At 39.4% G+C, this 24,707-nt stretch overlaps 1 protein-coding gene across 1 annotated transcript in view; it reads right to left on the minus strand.

Annotated features, from left to right (window-relative positions):
• MGLL (monoglyceride lipase) overlaps positions 1-24,395 on the minus strand; it is a 113,237-nt gene extending 88,842 nt beyond the window's left edge. The window contains exons 1-2 of the mRNA XM_083354329.1: positions 23,299-24,395; positions 22,573-22,711 (exon numbers count right to left, since the gene is read on the minus strand). Coding sequence (XP_083210455.1) covers positions 22,573-22,711; positions 23,299-23,308 — 149 coding nt within the window. The 5' untranslated portion in view covers positions 23,309-24,395. The remainder of the gene's footprint in view (positions 1-22,572; positions 22,712-23,298) is intronic.
• Between the last annotated feature and the right edge of the window lie 312 nt (positions 24,396-24,707).

Raw genomic sequence — 24,707 nt, forward strand, 5'->3', positions numbered from 1 at the left:
GAAGAAGGTTTACATCTTTCAGAAAAGTAAGTACCGGTATATTTTCTTGAATCACAATTTTTCTGTTTCCATATACTAATTGGTCTTAAATTATCCATCAAATTAAAAAAGGTAATTTGTTCTGAGTAATTCCAATATTTTTTTCATAAATTCTGTTCAGTTGTGGGAAGGTTTCACCATTCCAATCCAATATCAACCACCAATTTTCATAGGAAAAACCTATTAATCTCCCCATAAGGGATTTATAAAACACTACCAGCCAAGGAAAATGTGGGAACTACACTGTGCATTCATGTCCTTATTAAACAGTCAGATGTCCTCCCAAATAACAAGGAAGATGTGCAGACAAACCTGTGATACCTGCAGGAGCATTTTGCTTCTGTCGTAAGGACAAAAATTATATTATGCTCCAAGTTTCGCCACTTCAAACTGCATATACAAGAGACAGAGCTAGTTTTGTGACACTGCAATCATTCTGCCTACCTCCACCGAAAGTCCCAAACCTCCAACCATTGCTAGTCATGCTTAACTTGGGTCAATTGAAATAAAAAGAACTTAAATTAGTCATGACTTATTCAAATCTCACTGTTTCCAATGTGTCTACTCTACGAATGGAGAAGTTTGAATCCAATTCACTATTTATAACCTGCCTCTTAATTACAGGGATTCATGCAGCAGCTACCAAAAGTGTATATATGTAATCATCAACAAATGACGCAATCAGCAATCTAAACCAAAGATAGCAGTAGAATCAAATAACAACAAAAGACAAGGATAAGCAACATTTTTAGGTCCTTTCTGGAGAAAAACGATTGAATTCAGAGATAAATATGCCATGATCAAGAAGAATATATTCTACTTTGACATCTAGATCATAAAGGCAGGTTGTTCTGAAGTCATACAATAAATTTATATAAAAATGTCATGAAATTATCAATTTTATTTTTTTCTGAATAAAGCCACAATTCTATGCAAAATTTATGTCCTGAACAAAGAAACTAATCTGCATTTTTAGGTCATGGTATTTATTCTCTAAGCTTATTAATATGCTACAATATGTATTTCAAGTTTCAGTGTAAAAATTCAAGGCTCCTAGAACATAATTACTCACTAAGTTTGAACACTTAAAAATTAAATGCCCCCTGTGTGCGGGGATCACTTAACTGAAACAAATTCACATTGTAACCTGACTCATTCATGTGAAGGTCCACTGCAAAGCCATGCAGAACCAAATTCATGTGTTACATGACTATCAGGACAAATCGTGGAAATGGCTTCCAAACCATCTTTCTGAGTACCAAATGTTTTCATCACATGTCTAATCAGTGTGGGTATTTTCTATACCAGCTTTAACAGCAGACATATCTTCATGGATTGTTCTTTTTGGGAGTTGGGAGTCATCCATTTCTGAATCATGAGAATGGGTTGGGGTTACAATAGCTACCAAGCTGCAACATCAACATTCTACTAGAAGCTTGTGACTAAATTCCATGTGATCTAAAACACATGGCTGCCACCCACATCACCCAGTAAAGAAGACAATCAATGTGACATCATACTCTACATTTTCCTGGCCATCCTCCTGCACATTGCAGCCAATTAAATTGCACAGGGACAGGCAAATGTAAAAAGTGATGATAGTCTTTTTCAACAAAACAACAAAACAAAACGAAACAAAAACAACGGACAGAGCACTGGAATGGCAGGTCTCACATAATTAATGTAACATGTGGTTTAGCACTTAAAGATTTTCATCTGGTACAATTTTGCTTGCTACAGAGAAAGGCAAGACATCATGCAACTGCAAGCACTGCACAGCTGGACCAACTATTGAATGCTGTTCATTATAAAGGCATCACATTCCATTACATATTGTCTGCCCACCCACTAAGAAAGTGTCGAAGGGCAAGAGGATTATCATGCAAAGCTCTAAAAAATTGGAAAGGCAACCTGGAAGGGCTTCCAATTATTTTTTGTGTTATATGTAGGGTGCTTCTCAACAAAGATGGGACACATTTTGGAGGAAAGGCCTAACCCAATTGTCAATGGTGATTTATTTATTCAATTTCAGTGCCACTGAACCTCTGACTGATTCAAGGCAGCCCACAGCATAAGAAATCAATTTAAAAAGAAAACAGTCTAAACAGAAGATATTAAACAAGATGGTGTATTCAAGTGAACAACACAGAAATAAACAATATTGGAACAATGTTGTTACAATTACCCTATCCCAGAGCCTAGGATAAAGAAGTCACAAGCAAGCAACATGCATCCTATGCACTGCATTTAACTCTTCCAGCTCCATTTGTTTAACCAAACAGCCCTAAAGACATTAGAAGATTGTGCTAGTAGGGTGATTTGTTTTTCCAGAGTGTCTTTAAAAGTAAAATCCATGTTAATTCTTCTCTTAAGAATTTTTGCCTTAAAATACTTCTAAATATTATAAAATGTATTGTTAAAAGAGTTAAAAATTTCAGCCTTCCCTATTCAAGTGACTTCGGTGGGTCACTTCAATAATCTTTGTAATACTCTGGAGACTAAAAACCATTTTTAAAGGATGTGCAGGCATGGCTGTGAAAAAAATAGCTCTCTCTGGCCTACTAAATGCATTTAATTTAAAAACTCGACAACGCACTGGTATGTACGATATTTCCACAATATTTTATGGTTCTGAACCAGTTTTTTTTCATCTTCATATTTGTAGATCATGTGCACCTAAAGAAAACTTTAGAGCTATTTTCAGGTTGCTGAGCTTAGTGAGTATGAATTAGTGCTATCTGGAGAACCAACTTTCATGTCTACATAAACTAGCACAGTCTGGGTCAGAGTACTGAATTCTTACTTTAACATCACAGGGAGCAAAGGCATCATCTTGAAATCTTTTCTGACATGCATTGAATGTCAAGTTTTAATTTATTTCTGGAGAGAAAGGCTATTATGCATTTTTAAATTGCCAATGGAGATGAAATACATTAATCATGTATATGAAGAGCAATCTTATTCAGCATATGGAAGAGAGTCTACTAGAGCATTCTTGGATGCTACACTTTCTGACTGCTGTGAAAACAGAATGAAATACACTTTTGGGGATTTTTTGTGAGTCAAAGGAAAAGCATGAACTCGGAATCTTAATCATGATTCATTTTTTCAGTGCTCTATATTTTACATAGTGTATACCAATTTATAATGTACCAGTGCAGGTTTTATCAGATATTTTATCAATGTTTGCTGATTTATATTTGTCTCTCTAGATTTTGATACTCTCCTTAAGAAGTGCAGTGGAAGAGGGCGAGCAAGGTTGAAATTCACTGATCTTAAGATTTCCATTTCCATGATTTGTAGGTTGGTATAAGTATGATCTGTCCCAAAGGCAGAGTCCCCAATTTCTGGTGGAAGCATCGCTTCATATTTGCTAGCAATGAACGTGGCTGATACCCAACCAGTTGTCGCATCCTCTTAGCTACTTTGTTATTCTGCAGAACCCAATGGATTATGGCAACACTCATGTACATGTTTTTTTTTTGCAAGAGTTTGAATTTTATCTGAACTTGCAGAGGCCAGTCAATTAGGATGGTCTGCATATTTCCAGTAATCTCCTGACCTACCAAGTAGTTTGCTCTCACCAATTGCTGACCCTCAGGAACCTTCAAATAATTGTAGATGTCCTTCACATATTCACTACAAAGACATCATTTGTGGAGTTTTTTTAAGAAGAGATTGGACAACCATTTGTCTGAAATGTTATAGGGTTTCTTGCTTGAGCAGGATATTGAACTAGAAGAACTCCAAGGACCCTTCCAACTCTGTTATTTTGTTGAATTGTCTTAAAAGTGAAGAGTAAACACTGTAACAGGACATACATATATCTTCCCAGTGGACGATAAACAATCCACCAACCAAGTGCAACCTGGATTGCTTTTGCAACCTGTACAATTCTCCCAGAGTGGGGGGGGGGAAGGAAACAAAGAAACGATTCATTTTAGGGAGGCTGCAAAATGTTTTAATAAGCAAAGTAGATGCTTTAAGTCTTAACATCTCTCAACCACTCCAAAAATTCAGCCACTAGAAATTGTACTGTCCATGTGTCAGGCAAAAGTGGGTGTGTTTCTTGAACTACCACAGAAGCTGTGCATTGCACTGCTGAGTCAATAATATAACATGTGCTCTAATGTGAGTCATGATTTTGTGTTGATTTAAACAGTATAACTAATTCAGCATTTCTTTTTTCTAACTAGATACTCTGTCTGTCAACAGCTTTTCCACGTATCTGGTCTGATTCAGTCCCAAAACCAGAATATAAATTAAACTATGTACATTTTAATACATCCAAAACATTTATATGTATTATTTATGTATCTTATGGAATTCCATGTAATTTATTTCTAAGTGAGTATATTTTATCTTCATGGACTTTTCAAATAATTTCCACTTGTACTTCTTAACGTTTATGTTGAGAAGTCAAATGATCTGACTTATCAAGAAAATAAGTTAAGGGACCCACAAAAAAAAGGAAGCTAGATGTGTTCAATGTCTTTAAACTCTTTTGGTATCAATGCCTTTATGCAACACAGCATGATGGTGCCAGGAATCTGAACTCTTGCACTTGTGTTCATTAATTTTTTCAGGAAAAATTAAACTGACCTGCCCCTCAGATGGTATCACTAGATGGGTCAAAGCTACTGTAGAAAGAACAACAGTGAGAAAGGAAGAAAAATCCTTAAAAAGTCATGGTATGCTGAAATTCATTTTTGCACCCGAATTGAAAACAGACAAGGAAATCAACCCTCATTTGTAGCATAGCTGGCAACTACCAAACCAAAACATACATGTACATCTACAGCAATGCCAAAATAACAACTCCAGTTTATGCCTCAAGCTGTTATTCATTTACAAGAGAATATGCTTTATGTGTGTTCTTCTTTATTAAAAATAGATAAATTATAACACATTTGAAAGGCACTTTACCAAAGACTCAAATGCTTAATTATAACCATGCCTATGCTGCATCTCATAGCTATTATTTTATCAAGATCAATTGTATATTAAGAATCATAATTATTTTTATATACACATATATACATAAATAGAAATTACAACTACTTGTATGGAAGAAGTGAAACCCAAGTACACAAAGAAATGAACTTTTGTTTATACAATGGTAATTTCTCTTTGTCCTTTGCTGCATCTCTAATATCTCCTGAAATTTCTTCTGAAGTCTCTGTCAATCATCAGACTACAAATAAAGAAATAAGACTGCAAAGGCTTTTCCATCAGTAAACTACATGTGAAATGACCATGTCATTTGTATATGAAACATGCTCGCATTTTATAGGTATTTTTCGGGAAAAAGTATTACTACCAGCATTGAACTTAATGCATATGTATGCCACATTCTAATTCAGCAGTGGGAAACTTTTCAAATGTATGTGTGTTTGTATGTATTATGGATGAGTGAACAAGGTGCTGGAGAAATGATACCACATTGGTGGATGTTGATGAAATTTTCTGGATTATGTCTTGAGGAATTGAAATGAGTTTTTATACAATTTTTAGTATACTTAAACCTACCTCATATTACTTTTTTGTTTTCTTTTTCTATCACCAACTGTAATGGGATATCACTCTTTTATTGTTTGGAAAGTTATTGCCAAATTTGGGCTATGTAATTTCAGAGAACTCCAGGGACAATAAAAAGGGATGTCTGGGGGTTACTTCTGCTCTACGGATTGTCCACTCCTACTCTATTCAACAAGAAGTATAAGTTCATGGATTGTAGCCATTATCATCATATCAGGTAAATATAAAATGCTGTTTATAATGAATCAGATCATTATTTTGTATTGTTCATGGCTAGAAGGCAATCTCCAAGATTTTTAAATTATTCAGTTCCAGTTCTATCTGCCAGGATCTAAATCTGCACTCTATACTGAGCTATAGATTTTCTCAAGGCTATTTTCTACAAAGCCTTCTGGTTACTGAGTGATTCTATAACAGGGAACTGCAATATAATAGTTTGGCCAACAGCAGAGAGTCTAGAGAGCCTGCAGATGTGGTTTCAAAACTGGATGTTTATCTACATCAGGGGTCTTCAAACTTGACCCTTTTATAACTTGTCGACTTCAACTCCCAGAATGCCTCAGCCAGGCATGCTGGCTGAGGAATTCTGGGAGTTGAAGTCCACAAGTCATAAAAGGGTCAAGTTTGAAGACCCCTGACCTAGATGGATTGTCTAAACTTTGTGTTCAAATAAGAGAAACAGAGAGGGAAGAGTATGATTAAAATTGAATAATGGAGGGACCTTCCTAGCCATGGATTTAAGATGTTTCACAATAGGTCTCCAGCAGATAGTATTCCCTCTAACTGCCTAAACCCAGCTCCTCCCAATGCGTGAAGCACACTGTGCACTGGATTGATCGGACTAATCTGAGCAGATGGACCTGCTACATACCAAGAGGGTGGACTATACCAACTAGAAACACTTCAATCTTTTCTACCTCTAGTACTTTATAAACACTTCCCAGTACATCACAGAATAAAAAATGAACTTTTTGGTTAGTGTTCTTGGACCCCAAAAGTACTTCTGCATAATAGTTCTCAACCTACAACAGTTCGCTTAGTGACTATTCAAAGTTACAACAGTACTGAAAAAAGTATGACCATTTTTTCACACTTAAGATGGTTGCAGCATCCCCATGGTCATGTGATTTGCATTTGGATGCTTGACAACTGGTTCACGTTTCTGATAGTTGTAGTATCCTAGGGTCACATGACCACCTTCTGACAAGCGAACTCAACAGGGACGCCAGATTCACTTAACAACCATATTACTAATTTAACAACTGCATTTGTTACTAATTTAACAAATGTTTCAAGAAAAAACATAAAATGGGGCAAACTCACTTAACAAATTTCTCACTAAGCAACTTAAATTTTGGGCTCAATTGTGATTGTAATTGAGGACTACGTGTATTTACAGTTGGTAACTGATTGCTTAATAAGGTGAAGAAGGTGAAGCTACACAATTCATCAGTTAAAAATCTTGTATGCATGGCTTAACGTCATTATGGCTTGTTATAGAAGCCACCACCAGGCTTAGGGCAGAAAATTATTTATTTAGTGTATGGCATATCATACAGGGACTAGTATTATGTATTAACATTTCACCTAAATTAGTAAAACACAATAAAATATTAATGCTAAAAAGATCTATGTTCAAATACCAATGTCTAGCCCGGTGGTGGCGAACCTATGGCTAGGCCATCTAACCACTGAAGTGCAGCATCATTCATATTAAAAAAATCATATTCTAGACCATATATGCCTTCAGCTTACACCTGATCACATTGTGATCTACAATTTGACATGGCACCCCCCCGCAGTCACATGAGGGGAGGATACTATGCCCCATTTATACAGAGAGTCTTGGTAATGCCATGTAAGGTGTGAATCCTATTCAGGATTGTCAATTGCTGATGTGATAGTTCAAAGCCTGGATGCTTTTTTGTAGTCATTTGTATTTCTTCCTATGTCTGGGAGTTCAGCGACCCACTTGGCTTTCCAAAGTTGTCGGCCAAATGTTGCGCAAGTGCCAGTGTGGGCTTCCTGAATTTGAGTCTTCCAGTTAATAAATGAGAAAGGTTGGCATGTACCAGTAGGAGTGAACTGTTCATATTTTTTCTGTATTCTCTCACTAGTGCATCTATATATATATTCTCTTATATTGAAATGTACACTTAAAATATATACTTACTTCAATAAATTTTAAAATATCAGTCTTTCTATTTTAAAATCTATTACAGCATGAACCTGTAGACCTTTGTTAGAACTTTCACCAAAAGTCACAAATACCGGTACTTTTAGCACAATTCTCCTAATATATACATTTTCCTAACATTTTTGTACCATAATGGATTTTGACAGGCTATTTTACTTAATTAACAACTTTTCTCTCTAACTTTAATGTATACACTTTTGTGTCCATCATTTCAATAAGAGAACTCCCCTCTCAAAAGAATTTTAATTTCAAATGCACTTTGATTTGATTTGAAAAATGCAAATTACCTAAGTTTTTATTAAAGTGAAAATAAAACAAATTTCTCTTATGAATTGATTTCAACAAATTCAATGGGCCTTACAGGGAGTGCAGAATTATTAGGCAAATGAGTATTTTGACCACATCATCCTCTTTATGCATGTTGTCTTACTCCAAGCTGTATAGGCTCGAAAGCCTACTACCAATTAAGCATATTAGGTGATGTGCATCTCTGTAATGAGAAGGGGTGTGGTCTAATGACATCAACACCCTGTATCAGGTGTGCATAATTATTAGGCAACTTCCTTTCCTTTGGCAAAATGGGTCAAAAGAAGGACTTGACAGGCTCAGAAAAGTCAAAAATAGTGAGATATCTTGCAGAGGGATGCAGCACTCTTAAAATTGCAAAGCTTCTGAAGCGTGATCATCGAACAATCAAGCGTTTCATTCAAAATAGTCAACAGGGTCGCAAGAAGCGTGTGGAGAAACCAAGGCGCAAAATAACTGCCCATGAACTGAGAAAAGTCAAGCGTGCAGCTGCCAAGATGCCACTTGCCACCAGTTTGGCCATATTTCAGAGCTGCAACATCACTGGAGTGCCCAAAAGCACAAGGTGTGCAATACTCAGAGACATGGCCAAGGTAAGAAAGGCTGAAAGACGACCACCACTGAACAAGACACACAAGCTGAAACGTCAAGACTGGGCCAAGAAATATCTCAAGACTGATTTTTCTAAGGTTTTATGGACTGATGAAATGAGAGTGAGTCTTGATGGGCCAGATGGATGGGCCCGTGGCTGGATTGGTAAAGGGCAGAGAGCTCCAGTCCGACTCAGACGCCAGCAAGGTGGAGGTGGAGTACTGGTTTGGGCTGGTATCATCAAAGATGAGCTTGTGGGGCCTTTTCGGGTTGAGGATGGAGTCAAGCTCAACTCCCAGTCCTACTGCCAGTTTCTGGAAGACACCTTCTTCAAGCAGTGGTACAGGAAGAAGTCTGCATCCTTCAAGAAAAACATGATTTTCATGCAGGACAATGCTCCATCACACGCGTCCAAGTACTCCACAGCGTGGCTGGCAAGAAAGGGTATAAAAGAAGGAAATCTAATGACATGGCCTCCTTGTTCACCTGATCTGAACCCCATTGAGAACCTGTGGTCCATCATCAAATGTGAGATTTACAAGGAGGGAAAACAGTACACCTCTGTGAACAGTGTCTGGGAGGCTGTGGTTGCTGCTGCACGCAATGTTGATGGTGAACAGATCAAAACACTGACAGAATCCATGGATGGCAGGCTTTTGAGTGTCCTTGCAAAGAAAGGTGGCTATATTGGTCACTGATTTGTTTTTGTTATGTTTTTGAATGTCAGAAATGTATATTTGTGAATGTTGAGATGTTATATTGGTTTCACTGGTAAAAATAAATAATTGAAATGGGTATATATTTGTTTTTTGTTAAGTTGCCTAATAATTATGCACAGTAATAGTCACCTGCACACACAGATATCCCCCTAAAATAGCTATAACTAAAAACAAACTAAAAACTACTTCCAAAAATATTCAGCTTTGATATTAATGAGTTTTTTGGGTTCATTGAGAACATGGTTGTTGTTCAATAATAAAATTAATCCTCAAAAATACAACTTGCCTAATAATTCTGCACTCCCTGTATATCTGAATTGACGGAAAGGACTGGGCTGCATATTCAACTAATTTTATTGAAACCGAACCATTTCAATATGTATCCATTGTGCATTATTTTAATTTGCAGAGTGGAATTTAGAGTGGATGGAGTTTTCATGACAATCTTACAATACGGATCAAGGGTTTAGTACTTACCTTTTAATATCTGACCTATAATTAATTATGAAAATGAAAAATATGGATATATTTATTACAAGAAGGGTCTCCATGAAAATGGCAGGATACTTTTAAAAATACTGCTTTTTTAAGCATACAGTGTTTTTCCTATTTGAACTTTTCTCTACTTCTTTTTGAAATCATATATAAGAAATCCGGTTCTTAACTCTGAAATTTGTTTTGGGTGTTGTGGTCCATGAGTCGATCTAACTCCTGGTGACTCAGTAACAAGTCATAGATTTTTAGACATAGCTTGCCAGTTCTTTTTTTCCTAGAGCTGAGAGACACAGATTGGACCAGACACCCAACTAACTTTGAGGCTTAAGGCAGGACAAGAACTTGTGGTGTCTCCCCCCCCCCACCTCTAGCCAATGCCTTTAATCACTATCCCAATTCTCAGTTCAACTTTTCCACATTTATCCCAAGATACAAAATTTAACTACTTCAACTATTTATTGCTTCTTCCAGATTCCTATTTCTTGTAACTTGGCAAAGGAAATGTATCACAACTCTATACAGTTTGAGAGAAATGTAAAATGCTACTGAAGTTACAGGGAATGCATAATTAATATCTTGTAATACAGTCCTAAAATTGGCTATTAGTATTGAGGGACAAATCATTGCTCTCTATATTTAGATAGGATTGCATTTTGTTTTCTGTGAGCTTGAGAACTCTGGATAAATGAACAACTGTCATTGTTTGCTGGGTCTGAGTTTTTCCCTTAAGGGAATTATCAGTTATCTTCATCCTTAAACAATGTCATTTGCTTTCACCTTATCTAGGCATCGCTATTTAGAGAGAGGATAGTATTTTCATACAAATGGATTTATTACAAACACCAGAAATTCAAAATAAGATTGAGTTCTTAAGCCAACAGTCAGCTTTTAAAATGTTGTATATTTTATTCCATTGCATGAACAGCACAATGATGCATTTCTTTTAACTAAAACATAAAGGGAACATTTGGTATAGTTTAGTGATTTTTATTTGTGCTCCTTTTAATACGGTAAGTATTTGTTTTCTGTAAATCTAGCATCTCTCAATGGACAGATGTCTACTCTTGTATCATATAATACAAGGTTTGGAAAGGACTTTGGAGATATCTTATCCAATCCTTGTCTTGTACAAGTATCCATTGTACTTTCTACCTCTGACAGCCATCCTTCCAGTCTCCAGTTGAGTCTACCACCACCTGAAGTAGTTGTTCCTTTGCTGAAGAACTCTCATCATTTAAGATATTTTTATGCTGTCCAGTTGAAAGCTATTTCCTAATTTAAATGATGATAACTTTATTGTCACTTTGAATGTACACCAATCGGCATACATCAAAATGAAATTTCGTTGCATACAACTCTCAAAGGGTCACCACCTCCGATATATACTTCTTGTTCGTGGCCCGCTCAAATTTCACATTGTCCATTTTAGTCTCTAGGGAGTGAACGATGGCACACAGGACAGATAGAAATGGGGCTCCATGTTGATTAGCCCTCAAATTCGCTTGTATTCAGACAACCTCGCCTTCTTTCCTTTTTCTGATCCTGACTCTTCCACCTTTTCCTTAAAGAGGCCTTGCTTCTTTTTGCCCCTGGAGCACGCTGCTGCTGCCACCAACTCCTCCAAAAGCCCCACTCCCTTCCTCTGGGCCTGCCGACAGCCTCATCCAGTTCCTTCACTCCATAAGCTCCAGGTCCTCTCCTCCTCTGCCTCCTCTGGAAACAGCCCTGATTTGCAATACAATCCATCACTGGGCCAGCAGTCAGATCTTGCCGCTGGTAGAACAAATTCAAACAGCGCCAATGACTTTTAACGGTCTCACCAGCAGTTCCAAAACAACAAGAAACTCGCCAGGCCAGCAAAGATTGTCGGTCGTATGTTGAATGTTACCTTAGTTCCACCATGTTGCTCAAACACATTAAAATCTTCCTGATCATGTGGCCTATAGCCCTTACTATCCCTCCCAAAACTATTTGCCTTCAAGAGCCAATGCAGCTGCAGCCATTCCAGGTGCCGCCATCTTAGATCTACCACTTATTACGTTTTCATGCTCACTCTCTGTACTTGCTCCTCTTAAATTTTCCTTCCTAGATCTTATCCCTTATCATCTTGGTTGTTCTCCTCTACAAATACTCCAGTTTGTTAATGTCCATTCTGAAATCCAGGGTCCAGAACTACAGTATTCTAGATGCAGTGAGACCAACACAGAATAAATAGAAATGATGATTTCCCTTGATTTTGACACTTATACTTCTGTTTATACAGGCTAAGATTGTGTTCTGTACCAGCCTACTACCGGCCCTGCAGATAAGGCAGGGACAACCCCTTTACAAGAAGGCAAGAGGCTGGAACTAAGCCTGCCAAATTTATGGACACAAAAGCAAACAGAGCAAACACAAGACACGAACTATGAAAAAGGAGCTATTCAAACGGTTGCCTTCAGCAAACCAGCCCTCCCACGCATTCCCCTTTTAAACAGTTCAGGGCGTGGCTTCTCTCTGCCTCCTTCCGAGGTGCCCCATTGCCTTCCTCTGTTTACTCCTGATTGACTGCCTCCTGCGTCGGGCGTCCTTGAACAGGGCCAGCTGTGGGTTATCTTCATCCACGCTGTCAGGCTCACACGGCTGGGTCTGCGTCGTAACCAGGTCGGAGGGGCCTGGCTGAGGGCTCTCATCAGCAAGCTCTCCAACACCCTCAGCAAGGTCTCCAACACCCCCCTCCTCCTCCTCTGAATCGTCCGACCCAACTGCCGAACCCACAGGCTGACCCTGACCTGAATCACAACAGATTGCACTTGTTTTTGCAATGATCAAGATACCTATTTTTCTTTCACATGTACTGCTTCTGAACATAGTCCTACCTTTCCCATCATCCTATACCTGCCTTTAATTTTTTCCAATCCAAATGTAGAAACTTAAAATTTTTCCTGCTGATTTCTGCCCATTGTTCCATAAATTCTTAAATGTTGATATTGTGTTCTAAGATAGGACTTTTTAAATCGAGTTCCATTTGATCCGTGAGGGACTAAAGGGAGGAAAACTTTCTCCCCAAAGGATTAAAGGTTGGGAAAAACCCACTAAACTTCAAACACGTTCAGCTACTCAATGCTGCCTTGATTCTACAGTACTCTTCCCTTTTCACTGGTTGTACATTACCAGTGTTTGCACGTGCTCCACGAACAAGACAACTGGCTGCCTTTACCTTGCTGGATGCACCCATACAAAACTTGATGCCCTGCCTACATTATTTTGAATGCTGCAAGAGCAATCATGGTTTAGGTTTAGGTTTAGGTTTTATTAAATTTTTATACCGCCCTTCTCCCGAAGGACTCAGGGCGGTGAACAGGGCATATCATAAAACTACAAAAATACAAAAGTTAAAAAAGAATTAAATTATTGCCCACAGTAAAAACAATAGAAAAAATATATAAATATTAAAACCCTAAGTAACTCCCCATCAGGCCAGGCCAGCTTGTTCAAATAAATGGGTCTTTAACCCGCGCCGGAAGGAGCGGAGATCCGGTGCCATCCGGAGCTCAACCGGCAGCTGATTCCACAAAGCCGGGGCGCCCACAGAGAAGGCCCTCCCCCTGGGGGCCACCAGCCGACATTCTCTGACTGGAGGCACCCTGAGGAGGCCCTCTCTGTGGGAACGCACAGGGCGGAGGGGAGTCAACGCCGGCAGCAGGTGGTCCCCGAGGTATTCCGGACCCATCCTTCTTCACTTTCCATATTGCAGACATATTTTTGCATATGTGCATGTGTGCCCCAATTCCCCAATTAATAATCAAGGTGACATTGTGAGCACACGTTCTTTGAAGTAAACCCCTTCGATCTATGTGCAAACAGGATTGCACTGCTTGGCTGCAGTGCATGTGTTCCTCAAATGCTTTTGGAGTGCAAATTTCTTTGGAGTAAACAAATAAGAAAACTCTGTTTGCAAAGGCAAGTGGGCAGGAGAAAGCTTAAGTGGCTTCAGCCAGGTGTTCACAATGAAAATAAAATCCATACCATCAACATAGTATAGAAAAAGATAAGAACAGAAAAGGCAAGACAAATTCCAATAGTGTTGTTACTGCGGTTTCATATGGCATAGGTTTTCAGAAATTAAATTTGTCTCATTTCATTATACAAACAACATTACCTTGTGTATAACTTAGAAACTTCTGGATAGAGCTTTTAAAAGAATATCTCGTAATTGCCAGTGGATCTTGAAATATCTTATGTCACTTGCAACAACATGTTTCTGTGAGACAATCTTCCCTTTATACTCAGCATCAAAAAACAAGTATAAAAATAAGCTAAATATAGAAGATCATCTTTGCTTAGAAGTAGCAGCAATTGTTCCAAATGCTGAACTTTTAACCAAGGAAAAGCAATCACATCCCAGGCACTGAACACCAATTTGTAACCATCCAAGTAATTGTAAAATCAAAGTTTATTTTTATACATTGGAAATATTATTTTGCATCTATTATAAGTAGTTTACTTCTATTACCTACTTAGGGTTTTTTTGTTATTTTTCAATGTTCTATGGCCTGAAATAGTTAAATCTCTGATATACTGTGCCTCTTATACTAGGTAGTTTGTAAATTTGATAACTGTATACTCTAATTCAAGGGTGTCAAACTCGCAACGTCACGTGACAGGTCGCGACGTATCGTGACTTTTTTTCCATTGCTAGCAATGGGGTGGCTGCGGGTTTTGACATGACGCATCCGGCCTGTGGGCCAGCAGTTTGACACCCCTGCTCTAATTTCTCATCCTTTAAGAACTCATTAATATCGTGCCACAAAGTAACCTTCATTAAAAGCTGTTTTTAATTATAACACCAAGATCCTGTAAGTATATTCTGGTGCAAAAGATTTTCAATCATACTAAACACAGTATAGTGTGTGTGTGCATGCAGTACGGAGTTGACTCATTAGTTTCAATTGTTATACTTTAAACTAAATATATTAAATTCAAGTTTGCATTGATAGGCACTACATCTGTAACCTATGATTATAACCTACATTTTATAACTGCATGTCATCGTACATACCTGCTACAGAATCCGATTGCCAAATATTTAACATCTAAGAGTCAGAAATTCTCATTCATCCGTAATAAATCAACTAGTAGAACCTGAATTAATGGTGCTCATCACTAGCAATGACTATTAAATCTAACAAGAATATGGTAGAGAAAACTATAATTTCTGCTCTACTGGGTTATTTCTTGAAGCACAGCAGGTTCTGGGAATAGGCCATCAGTGCTGATAAAAGAAAACTCTTAACGCTAAGAAAATCATCCTCTGGTACTTTGGTGCCAGGGATACACAATCTTGTCAGTGCCAATGGTACCCCTTGGCCTACGGGCTGCACTCCAAACAGTAATAGGCAGGGCCAAGACAAAAGCTGAATTTGATTTCAGGTACATTAAGGTTATTTAATAAATTCATCTTCTTGTTTTAATTTTTTAAATTACAATTTGGTAACAACTTTGAGAGATCGCCATAGATGGCACCTAAGACTCAAAGGGCCTGGGATAACTCTGTTCCACTGTTTGCAATCAGGTTTCAAGTTTTGATTTCATTGACTATTCATTTATCAGAGTTTCTGCATTCTGCTGCAACACAGAGATCCTCTTACTAAATGTTAACAGCACATATTTTATGATTCCTTTCTCACCTCAGAAAACAGCAAAACAAGGGATAATAAACTAATTTTAAATAAGAAAATTAATTCTGTAGAGGTCCTGCTTCTTGTCTCATTTTAGAAACACAGGACTCATTAGTCTGGTCATTTTTATCTTGGTTTTGCAGCAAGAGAGTTGCATGAGGACAAGCAGGCTGGCCCATGAATAGTCACTATTGTTATATCATCCAATATGTGTTTCAAGGGTCAGATATAAACTTCTGACCCGAGGGAGAGGGAGAAGGAGAGGGAGAGGGGAGAGAGAGAGAGAGAGGGAGGGAAGGAAGAAAAGAAAGAAAGAAAGAAAGAAAGAAAGAAAGAAAGAAAGAAAGAAAGAAAGGGAGGGAGGAAGAAAGAAAGAAAGAAAGAAAGAAAGATTTTTCAGTTTGGACACAGTTTGGGAAATGTTATCTATGTGTGTAATTCTAACATACAGATGAAGTTCCAAAAAACAATGTGTAGAAAATGGAAGTATCATTTCCCCCCAGAATAATAGCAAGTGTATTAGCTTCCAAATAACAAATGATGTAATTCTCTTTTGTCTATGGAACTCAAAGTAAGCATCTTCCTTAATTGGCATGTGTGAGTTTGTTACATTCAAACATAGGGAAGGCCATTTATTAGTGTTTTAGTTTTTTAAACACAAGAGGCAGTCTCAGATACACAGAAGTAAGCACGCTTTTACCCCAACACAGTCAAATGCTTTATGCAACCATACATGGAAAATAAAAATATATGTATTTAAGAAGCTCTTAATACTTCGAAAGACAGCCATTGAAAGGGCAGTCAACAAAACTGAAATAAATGGAGGAGAAACTGATTGAAGCATTTGTACGTGTGTGTGTTGCCATATTAACAGAGGAACTTAGAAGTAAATTTCAATGAGTTCAGTGAGGCTTACTTCCAAGTAAATGGGCCTAGGATTGTAATCTTAAAGATCTTATATCGGGGTGTCAAACTGCCAGCCCGTGAGCCAGATGCGTCATGCCGAAACCACGCCCACCCCATTGCCGGCAATGGAAAAAAAGTTGTGATACATCGCGACACATCATGTGATGTTGCAAGTTAGACACCCCTGTCTTATATGAAAGACTAGGTTTAACCATAGTGAAAATGTACAGCTGCATACTGATTGTATTTAAAAGGTAGGTTTTGTTTCCTTGCATTAACGATTATGAAATTTTATAAACAATGTTGAACTGTTCTGAACTTGTTCTTGTACTGTGCAGCTATAAATTATACATTACTATCTTGTTTAGTACCAGAAATCTGATCACAGCTTTAAAACAAACATTGTTTCTTGTTATGAGAAATGACTCAGTTACCCCAACCCATGTTACATATCAAATTGATTTGCATTTTAAAAGGACTTAATCACAGTTCACATAAATCAAGTTCAATAAGTTGAAATGCTTCTGCAGGTGGAGAAGCACAGCTGCACTGCTTTACCTCAATATCCAATTACTGTAGACGGAAGAAAAATCCCACACATTCTGCCATGTACTGAATAAAATGCGCATCCTAAAATAAATCATGAACAAATTTTAGTCTACCCCACAGTATAACAGGTGATGTGTGATCTGCTTGTCCCTTTAACCAAAGCACAAGTGGTTTACATATGTGTCACTGGCGTCCATGTTTCTATGTTGCACTTACCAGGACAGTAATAAGCAACCTAGGACTCCAGAAATTTTGGATTATATCTCCTATAATCATTTTAAGGTGGCCACGTTGACTGTGCCTGGTAAGGAAGTGAGATTCAAAAGAACTGGAGATCTTAAGATTGCTTATCTATACCTAGGAAATAGGAAAGAACAGAGTAAGCCAACATTGCACTCAGTAAACCAACATTTCACTCTAAGATTGACCTTAGAAAAGGGGCCCTGCCACAATTCTGCAAAAAAACCTTCTCCTCTTCCCTTTTTTTCTTTTCCCCAACTCAGTTTAGAGTTTTGTCCTGGTTCTACTGTGCCAGTGGTTCAGCAATGATTGTCACTTGTCAAAATTTCAGTCTTTCTTCATTCCCTTCCTTAATCTGAAATCCAAATGCTTGTTCCTCACCTCTTATTTATCCCTTGCTTACTTACCAAATGCAGGATCAATTTTATTAAATTAATCCCATCTGCTCAGCCAAAGTAAATCTGACGGAGAGTTTATTAATCACCATATAGTTCTACCTTAAGAATGATTGTGGGAATGGTATGACAATTACCAGGATCTTTTCTTCCATTCATTGTAGCCACAGAAAAAAAGGTGAATGTCTGGAAAAGGTGCTTGAACAGAAAACATACAAGTGATAGGGGTGCTTAAGTGAATGTAAACTGAACTTAGGGAATAGTCATTATTCTTGTCTGTACATCTAACTAAATTTCACTCTAATATCACCTGCTTTTCAGTGCCTGCCTTTAACATGAATTGTACTGGAGAAAAGAAGGACTAGGGATGACATGATAACAGTACTTTTTCTAATATCTCAGAGCTGGCCACAAAGAAGAGAGTCACCTGAAGGCAGGACAAGAAGCAATGGATGGAAACTAAACAAAGAGAAAAGTAACCTAGAATTAAGGAGAAATTTCCTGACAGAACCATTCATCAGTGGAACAACTTGCCTCCAGAAGTTGTGAATGCTCCAACACTGGAAGAGATTGGATAACCATTTGTCTGAAATGTTATAGGGCTTCCTGCCTGAGGTTGAGATTAGAACAGGGCTTTTCAACCGGTAGTACACGTACCACTTGTGGTACATTAACACATGGCAGGTGGTACACAGCCCTGCCTAGCCAAGTGTAGTGAGGGAGGGAGGGAAAGAGCCAGCGCAGGCAAGGATTTACTGTGAGAGAGTCCTCCGGAGCTGCAGAGTAGCTGGGGCGAGGCAAAGGCCCCAGGCTCACTTCTGGCTCACCCTCCCCCATGAGAAAGGAGGAGGGGGGACGGAGAAAGAAGAGGCTGTAAAAGGAGGCAGTTTGGGTGGGAGAGAGAAAAAGAAGCCGCCTTGGGAGGAGGTAGAGTCAGCTCTAGTTGCACTGAAGGGAAAGGAGGAGGGGAGAGGAAAGGAGATCAAGGAGGCCGGCCATGAGCCGATCTGCAACTTCTGTGGCAGCCACCTGTGCTGGTAGTAACAAACAGCAAGAAATGCAGGGGGGGAGGGGTAGCCCTCCACAAGGAATGAAGAAATGTAGCAGTGAAGAAAGGCAGCATCAGCTAGAGATGAGACACGGAGGGGGGGGAGGGAGATGGAGAGAGGAAGGATTCTTATGTGCTTTTGTGACTTTGAAGTTCTGGGATTTGTGCAATGCGTGCTTTGTGTTCTTAAGGAGTGTTTGGCAATTTCCATTTGGCTGATGGCTGATGTCTCCTGTTAGCTTCTATTGCTTTGCTACTGTTAGCTGTAAGTTTTGCTGCAAGGGATTTTGAAGCATTTTTCTCCTCAATGGAATTTGCCTGTAGTATTCCTTTACTTATGAATGAAGCCATTTGGAGTGGCTGCCTTAGCCGGCAACCAATACTTACTACATTTTTTTCCCTTCCTTAAGTGCCAGCTGGGCTTCTTAACTTTCCTTTCTAGCCAGTAGCTAATTCTTAAAGGGGAATGTGCCTTTTTAAACTAGTTCACTCAGCAGCTTGTCTTTTCTGTCTCTGGAGGCTTTTCCTTGTTTGATGAATATATGGAAGAGAGAAAATAAGGGCTTTTCTTTCAAATTCTTCCTTCACAAGGAGGTGGGCATGAGAAAGAGGGAGGCAGGGAAGGAGGGAGGGAAGTCCCGCCTTAGCACTTGGCCACCAGCAGCCCTGCCAGTGACTTTGTTTGTCAAAAGGTTGCAAAAGGGGGTCACATGACCCTGGGACACTGTGACCATCATAAATATGAATCAGTTGCCAAGCATCCAAATATAAATCACATGACCCTGGGCATGCTGTAATGGTCATAAGTCATTTCAGTGCAATTGCAACTTTGAACAGGTTTTTTTTTAGTCATCAAGTTTTTGATACCTTGCTAGGTGGTACTCGAATGTTGCCATATCCTAAAAGTGGTACAATCATTGAAAAGGTTGAAAAGCCCTGGATTAGAAGAACTCCAAGGTCCCTTCCAACTCTGTTATTCTGTTACACACACGTATGTGTTTAGGGGGAAAAAATGAATGTCTAATCCTAACTTGAATGTGCCGGAGAGAAAAAAAAGTTCTACACTATTTAAGCAAAAATATTTTATGTGGTTATTTTAGATATATTACTTTTCTCCTTAGGGAAAAAAAATGAAATTCAGAGAAAAGATGCATGCACAATCAAAACTGTTTTTGGCAAATGGCTGGCACATTTTTAAACCTGCATGTCTTCAAATGTAACATTGTGAATGATAGAAGAAGCATGCTGATAAAGCTTATACGTGAAGGCTTATTATTTTCCTCTTCACGCAGGGAGGTATTTGTATATGAAACAACTTTCACATAGGAAAGGTTCAAAAGTTCTTACATGACTACAGGAAGTCTAGCAGCTCTTAATGTTTTTCTTACAAATTCCAGTGGCCTACATTCAAGAGGAGAAACATAAATGCGAATCTCTTGTGTTATAGCTAACAGAACTACAACTGGTTCTTCTTCTATATCTGAAATTCTCTCAGATTAATAGTACTGTAAAAGTGATTCAAGGCTGACCTCCAATTCGTGCCATTCATCATTTAAAACACAGCAAATCTTCAGAGCTTCTACAGATGAGTCATGAAAATCTACCACATAGCAGAAGACAATTTCTTTCTCCATGTATTTCATGACTGTCCCATGAAAGTTGGCTGCAGTTGACAAATTATTCCCCAGCAACCTATAATCTCTCTCTCAAACCCTGCCAGCACAATACAATAGAGGCTAAAAATAAATGGTTCCACACAGTTAAGAGCCACTTGTAAGTGAACAGAACTGATCATGTTTACTTTGTTTTCAAAAACCAGGACACTCTTGCTATCAATTAACCACTTGGGGTATGCAAAGCTCTAGCAGACAAGCTACCAGAGGCCTGTAATGCCAAGTTCTAACTTCCACTTCTTTACCATCCTTTCATTTCTTGATCAAAGACTCATGTGAACAACACTAATTTGCTTAGAAATTAAACACAAAATGGGGAATGCAGTCCAGCAACTCAATGAAGAACACTGTAGGCAGTTAATGATTAATTAGCATTATAATAAGAACAGGATAATTTTCATACAAGAAGCTTCTTTCAAGACTGTATTTGTACAATGGCTGAAATCTTTAGGAAGATGCCAGGACTCTCATTATAAGTATTGACCAAAAGTTCCACTGGGCTTGATGAAGCTACTGTATGAAACATATAGTCAAAGCCAGACCCAAAGAGATGCTTCAAAGGCAGTTCCAAATCATGTTACCTTTGTCCCCTGACCTTAGCAGGACTTAGAAAAAAGCCCCTAAAGCACACAAAGTCAGGGAAAAAGCAATGCTTTTGAAATGACTCTGAAGTTCTAATTTGGAGGGTAACTTTGGGTGCTGAAGGGAACAAAGCACAAAGATTCTTCAGGTTTGGTTTCTAGGTAAAAGGTCAGAGGCTTAAGATGGTCCCTGAATTAGATGAATGGATTTTTAAATGAATCATACATGAATGATACGGAAAACAGTACATTTTGGTAAAGAAAACAACCCCCAAGTAACTGGAAAAGAACATATTTTGTTGAAAGGAGCACTTTGATTCTTTCTGTGGTTCATAAATGTCACCTACCTGTTAAGTAACTGATACCACAAGCTTTCGTAAAACATCCACATAGTTAAAATCAATAGTTCAGTGTGTTTTGCAACCTGTCCATAAATTCATAGTAATGAACGGAGCACCCTCCCGCCCCCCAAAAAACTAGTATGAAAACTGGAGATAGCCATGCAGAAGCTGTTACATCGTGTTTCTCCCATTGCCACTCTACTTTTTAGAAAAATAAGTTAGAATGTTCTCTGATTTGACTTGTGTTTGTCTTAATCCTCTGATGAATCATACAAAGTTTATTAACTACTCAAGCCAGAATGCTTTAAAATTTACTAAAATAGAAGAGCTGCTTTGGGATAATTGACTTCCAAAATTGGAGATTGCTTTGCAGTATAAAAGTAAAAAAGATTATTCTGAACAATCGTGTCACCTTTTTATGTGCATTAGTCTACTCCACAAATAGAACAGTTATTATAAGTCCTAACACAGAAAGAAAATGAGAAAATCCAAACAATATCTTCATTCAGAATATATCCCAGGCTTTCTGAATTATACATTACATGTACAAAGACATTATTTCATATGGGATTATGAAAATAGGATTGCCTAATGGCCAATCATTTACTTCTTAAATTACTGTAAATACATTTTGTGTATTAGAGGTCCACATAACCCTATAGCCAAAATACAGTAGAAGAATGTCAGTAAATGACAAATTGTAACTGATATGTAAATTGAAAAATCTAGCTACCAAAGACAGATTTATAGCAATTTTAACAGGGCTCTGAAGTTTTGACCTAGACTAGGCTTCACATATCTGTCTTTTGAATATAATACCACCCGGGAAAGGGCGGTATATAAATGTAATAAAATAAATAAATAAATTAAAATACCTATTTCAATGCCAAAACACAGGGTTTACTGTTTCATTTCACTGAACTAAAAGGGAAAGACAGAATGAGAGAATTATCCAAATTGTCAAACCTTACTCATCTGAGTTGCTTTTACTTATGCAAGTAACAAGTCCTATTCTCATGAGTAGGAGGCTGAATGATTAATAACCAGTTCTTCTCTTATTGCAGAAATATACAGGCACTTGGATGGGTTTAGGAACTGTTACTCAAGAGCAAGATTTCAACCTACTGCTTTAGTTTAGTGCAAATGCTAAAGGATCAAGGTTTCTTTTGCTAAAAGATTGTTTGGGGCAAGGACATTTCTATCATTCCCTGGACTGTTGAACAAACAGCATTGGAACTGAATGAATAGTGTATTTATTACACAGACAACAAATGCATTGTTAAATAGAGCTCACCTTGGAGTAGCAGCTGGCTTCCAGTACCTGCAGAAAAGATACTGCCCGTCAGCATTGACCAAGTGAGGAAGGTCCTGATATGGGATTTTCTGGGGAGTAGACCGTGGAGAATTTTCTTCTGGCATTCTGGCAGAGTGACCTGCAAAACATGGGAAGAAATCAAGACTTGAACAGAACAGGTGGAAGGACTGCTTTTGGAAGAATCTGCTTAGTAGAAGGAGAGGAGTTAACCCATAACTCAACCTGTTCTACTTTTCAAAGATGCAGAAACCCGTGCAGTTGCTTTTCAGACTGAAGTCTCTCTGTCTGAGGCAAAGAACTAGGGGAAACATTCTCAGAGGGGGGGAAAGCAAGAAAAAAACCTCACCACACAGGCTCTTTACTGCCTTTCTCCCCCCCCCTCCACCTATGTTTATTTTCCATCGTTAAAGGAGATCTTACATTTTTAAAAAAAAAAACAACCTGCATTTCTTCTAAGCAGCAATCTGCTGCAAATTGGGATGCTCCTGGATGGTTCCAAGAAGCCAGCTGCATAAAAGATTCATCATCTCTCTTTAAAAAAAACACAACATTATCAAAAGATGAGCACGAGACACACTGTTAAGGAGGTGACTCCCGCTGTCTTGTTGCTATGATCGTTTCTGACATCTGGGGAGGGGGGGGAAAGGCCGGGAGCGTTTTTAAAACATATCCACACGCACACACACAAGAATAGTCGTAACAAACCTGGTTTCATCCTGTGCACGGTTTTGCATTCCAAAGAGAAGCCGGCATTATAAGTCAAATGCAGTCAAGCTAGAGCGCGCCTGCATGCTGACGGCGAACTGCAGAAGCGCCCCTAACAGCCAGCACCCCTGGCGCCTAGCATCAAGCCTTTGCAAAAGGCAGCAAAGCTTCGCCGCTGCCAAGAGCTCTTGATCCCCACCCCTTCTTCCCCAAGCTCTTCGGGCTGCCGCCTCGGATCGCCTTTCGCTACGCCGCTTTCTCTCCCGAGCCGCCGTTTTGAAGAGGAAACTAGTCTCAAATCGATTGACCACTTCTTGTTTATTTCCTCACTCCCTCCCCTTCCATCTCCAGCAAATCGGGTATGTATGTGGGCTGGAAGAGGAAGGTGGGGGGGTTGCCCGCGATGAAGCGCTGGGGAAAAGCAACAGTCCCGATTCCTAGCAGCGGCTACCACCAGGCAAACACACACACACACACACACAGAGACTTGAGCAAAGGCACCTTGAACGCGCTTCAGCTGAGAAGCAGCAGAACGGAAACTTCCCAGGCGGGGGCTGGCTGGCTGGCTGCAGGTTGCTTTCAAACTAAATGCAAGTAACGCATTCAGGGATGAGCCGAACGGTAAGGAACAGGAGGGATTTCACACCACCACCACCCCTACTTTGCCATCTCTGGGAAAATATCTGGGTGTCCTTTCCACTACCTCGTAGAAAGGGTTGCAACGAAAATATCCCAAGAAGAACCGAGGATTTATTTGGAAAAAGCAAGGCTCCGCTCGGGTTCGGGGCTGCGCGTTAGCGCGCACCAAACGGCGCTTGCAAGGCTTTGCAAAGAAACACGCCAGCCCGAAGCTCTGGCCGCCCGCGAGGCGCGCAGCAAGGGAACGCGAGCCGTGCCCAATGGAAGCGCACGTTGCTTGCTCTGGGCTGGGGCAAATGGAGGCAGCCGGGAGGAGGGAAGGGCTTAGTTACCAGGTGCTGGGAGGAGTTGGCGCCTGTCGCCCTGTCAGAGCTGGTGGGTGCCAGGCGCCCAAGCGCTCCCTTCGTTCACACGCGTGTGTGAATGAGAGACCGGCTGAGTCCCTGGAGGTTTTATTCTAAAGCAGCGTTTCCCAACCTTAGGAACTTGAAGATGCGTGGACTTCAACTCCCAGAATTCCCCAGCCAGCATAGCTGGCTGGGGAATTCTGGGAGTTGAAGTCCACGCATCTTCAAGTTCCTAAGGTTGGGAAACGCTGTTCTAAAGCGCAGCGAATAAAAACGCATGCTTTTTTTTTCCTGTCAGGGAAGGCAGGCGCGCCTAAAGGGAGGAGGAACGGCAACGGGAGGCGCTCCCCCAGCAGCGCTCACTTGTGGCCGCGCTGACCTTTCTGCCGCGCCAAGCTTGCGGCCAGAGGGTTTCCTGAGGTG

The sequence above is a fragment of the Vipera ursinii genome, assembly GCF_947247035.1.
Source record: "Vipera ursinii genome assembly, chromosome: 2".
Lineage (NCBI taxonomy): Eukaryota > Metazoa > Chordata > Lepidosauria > Squamata > Viperidae > Vipera > Vipera ursinii.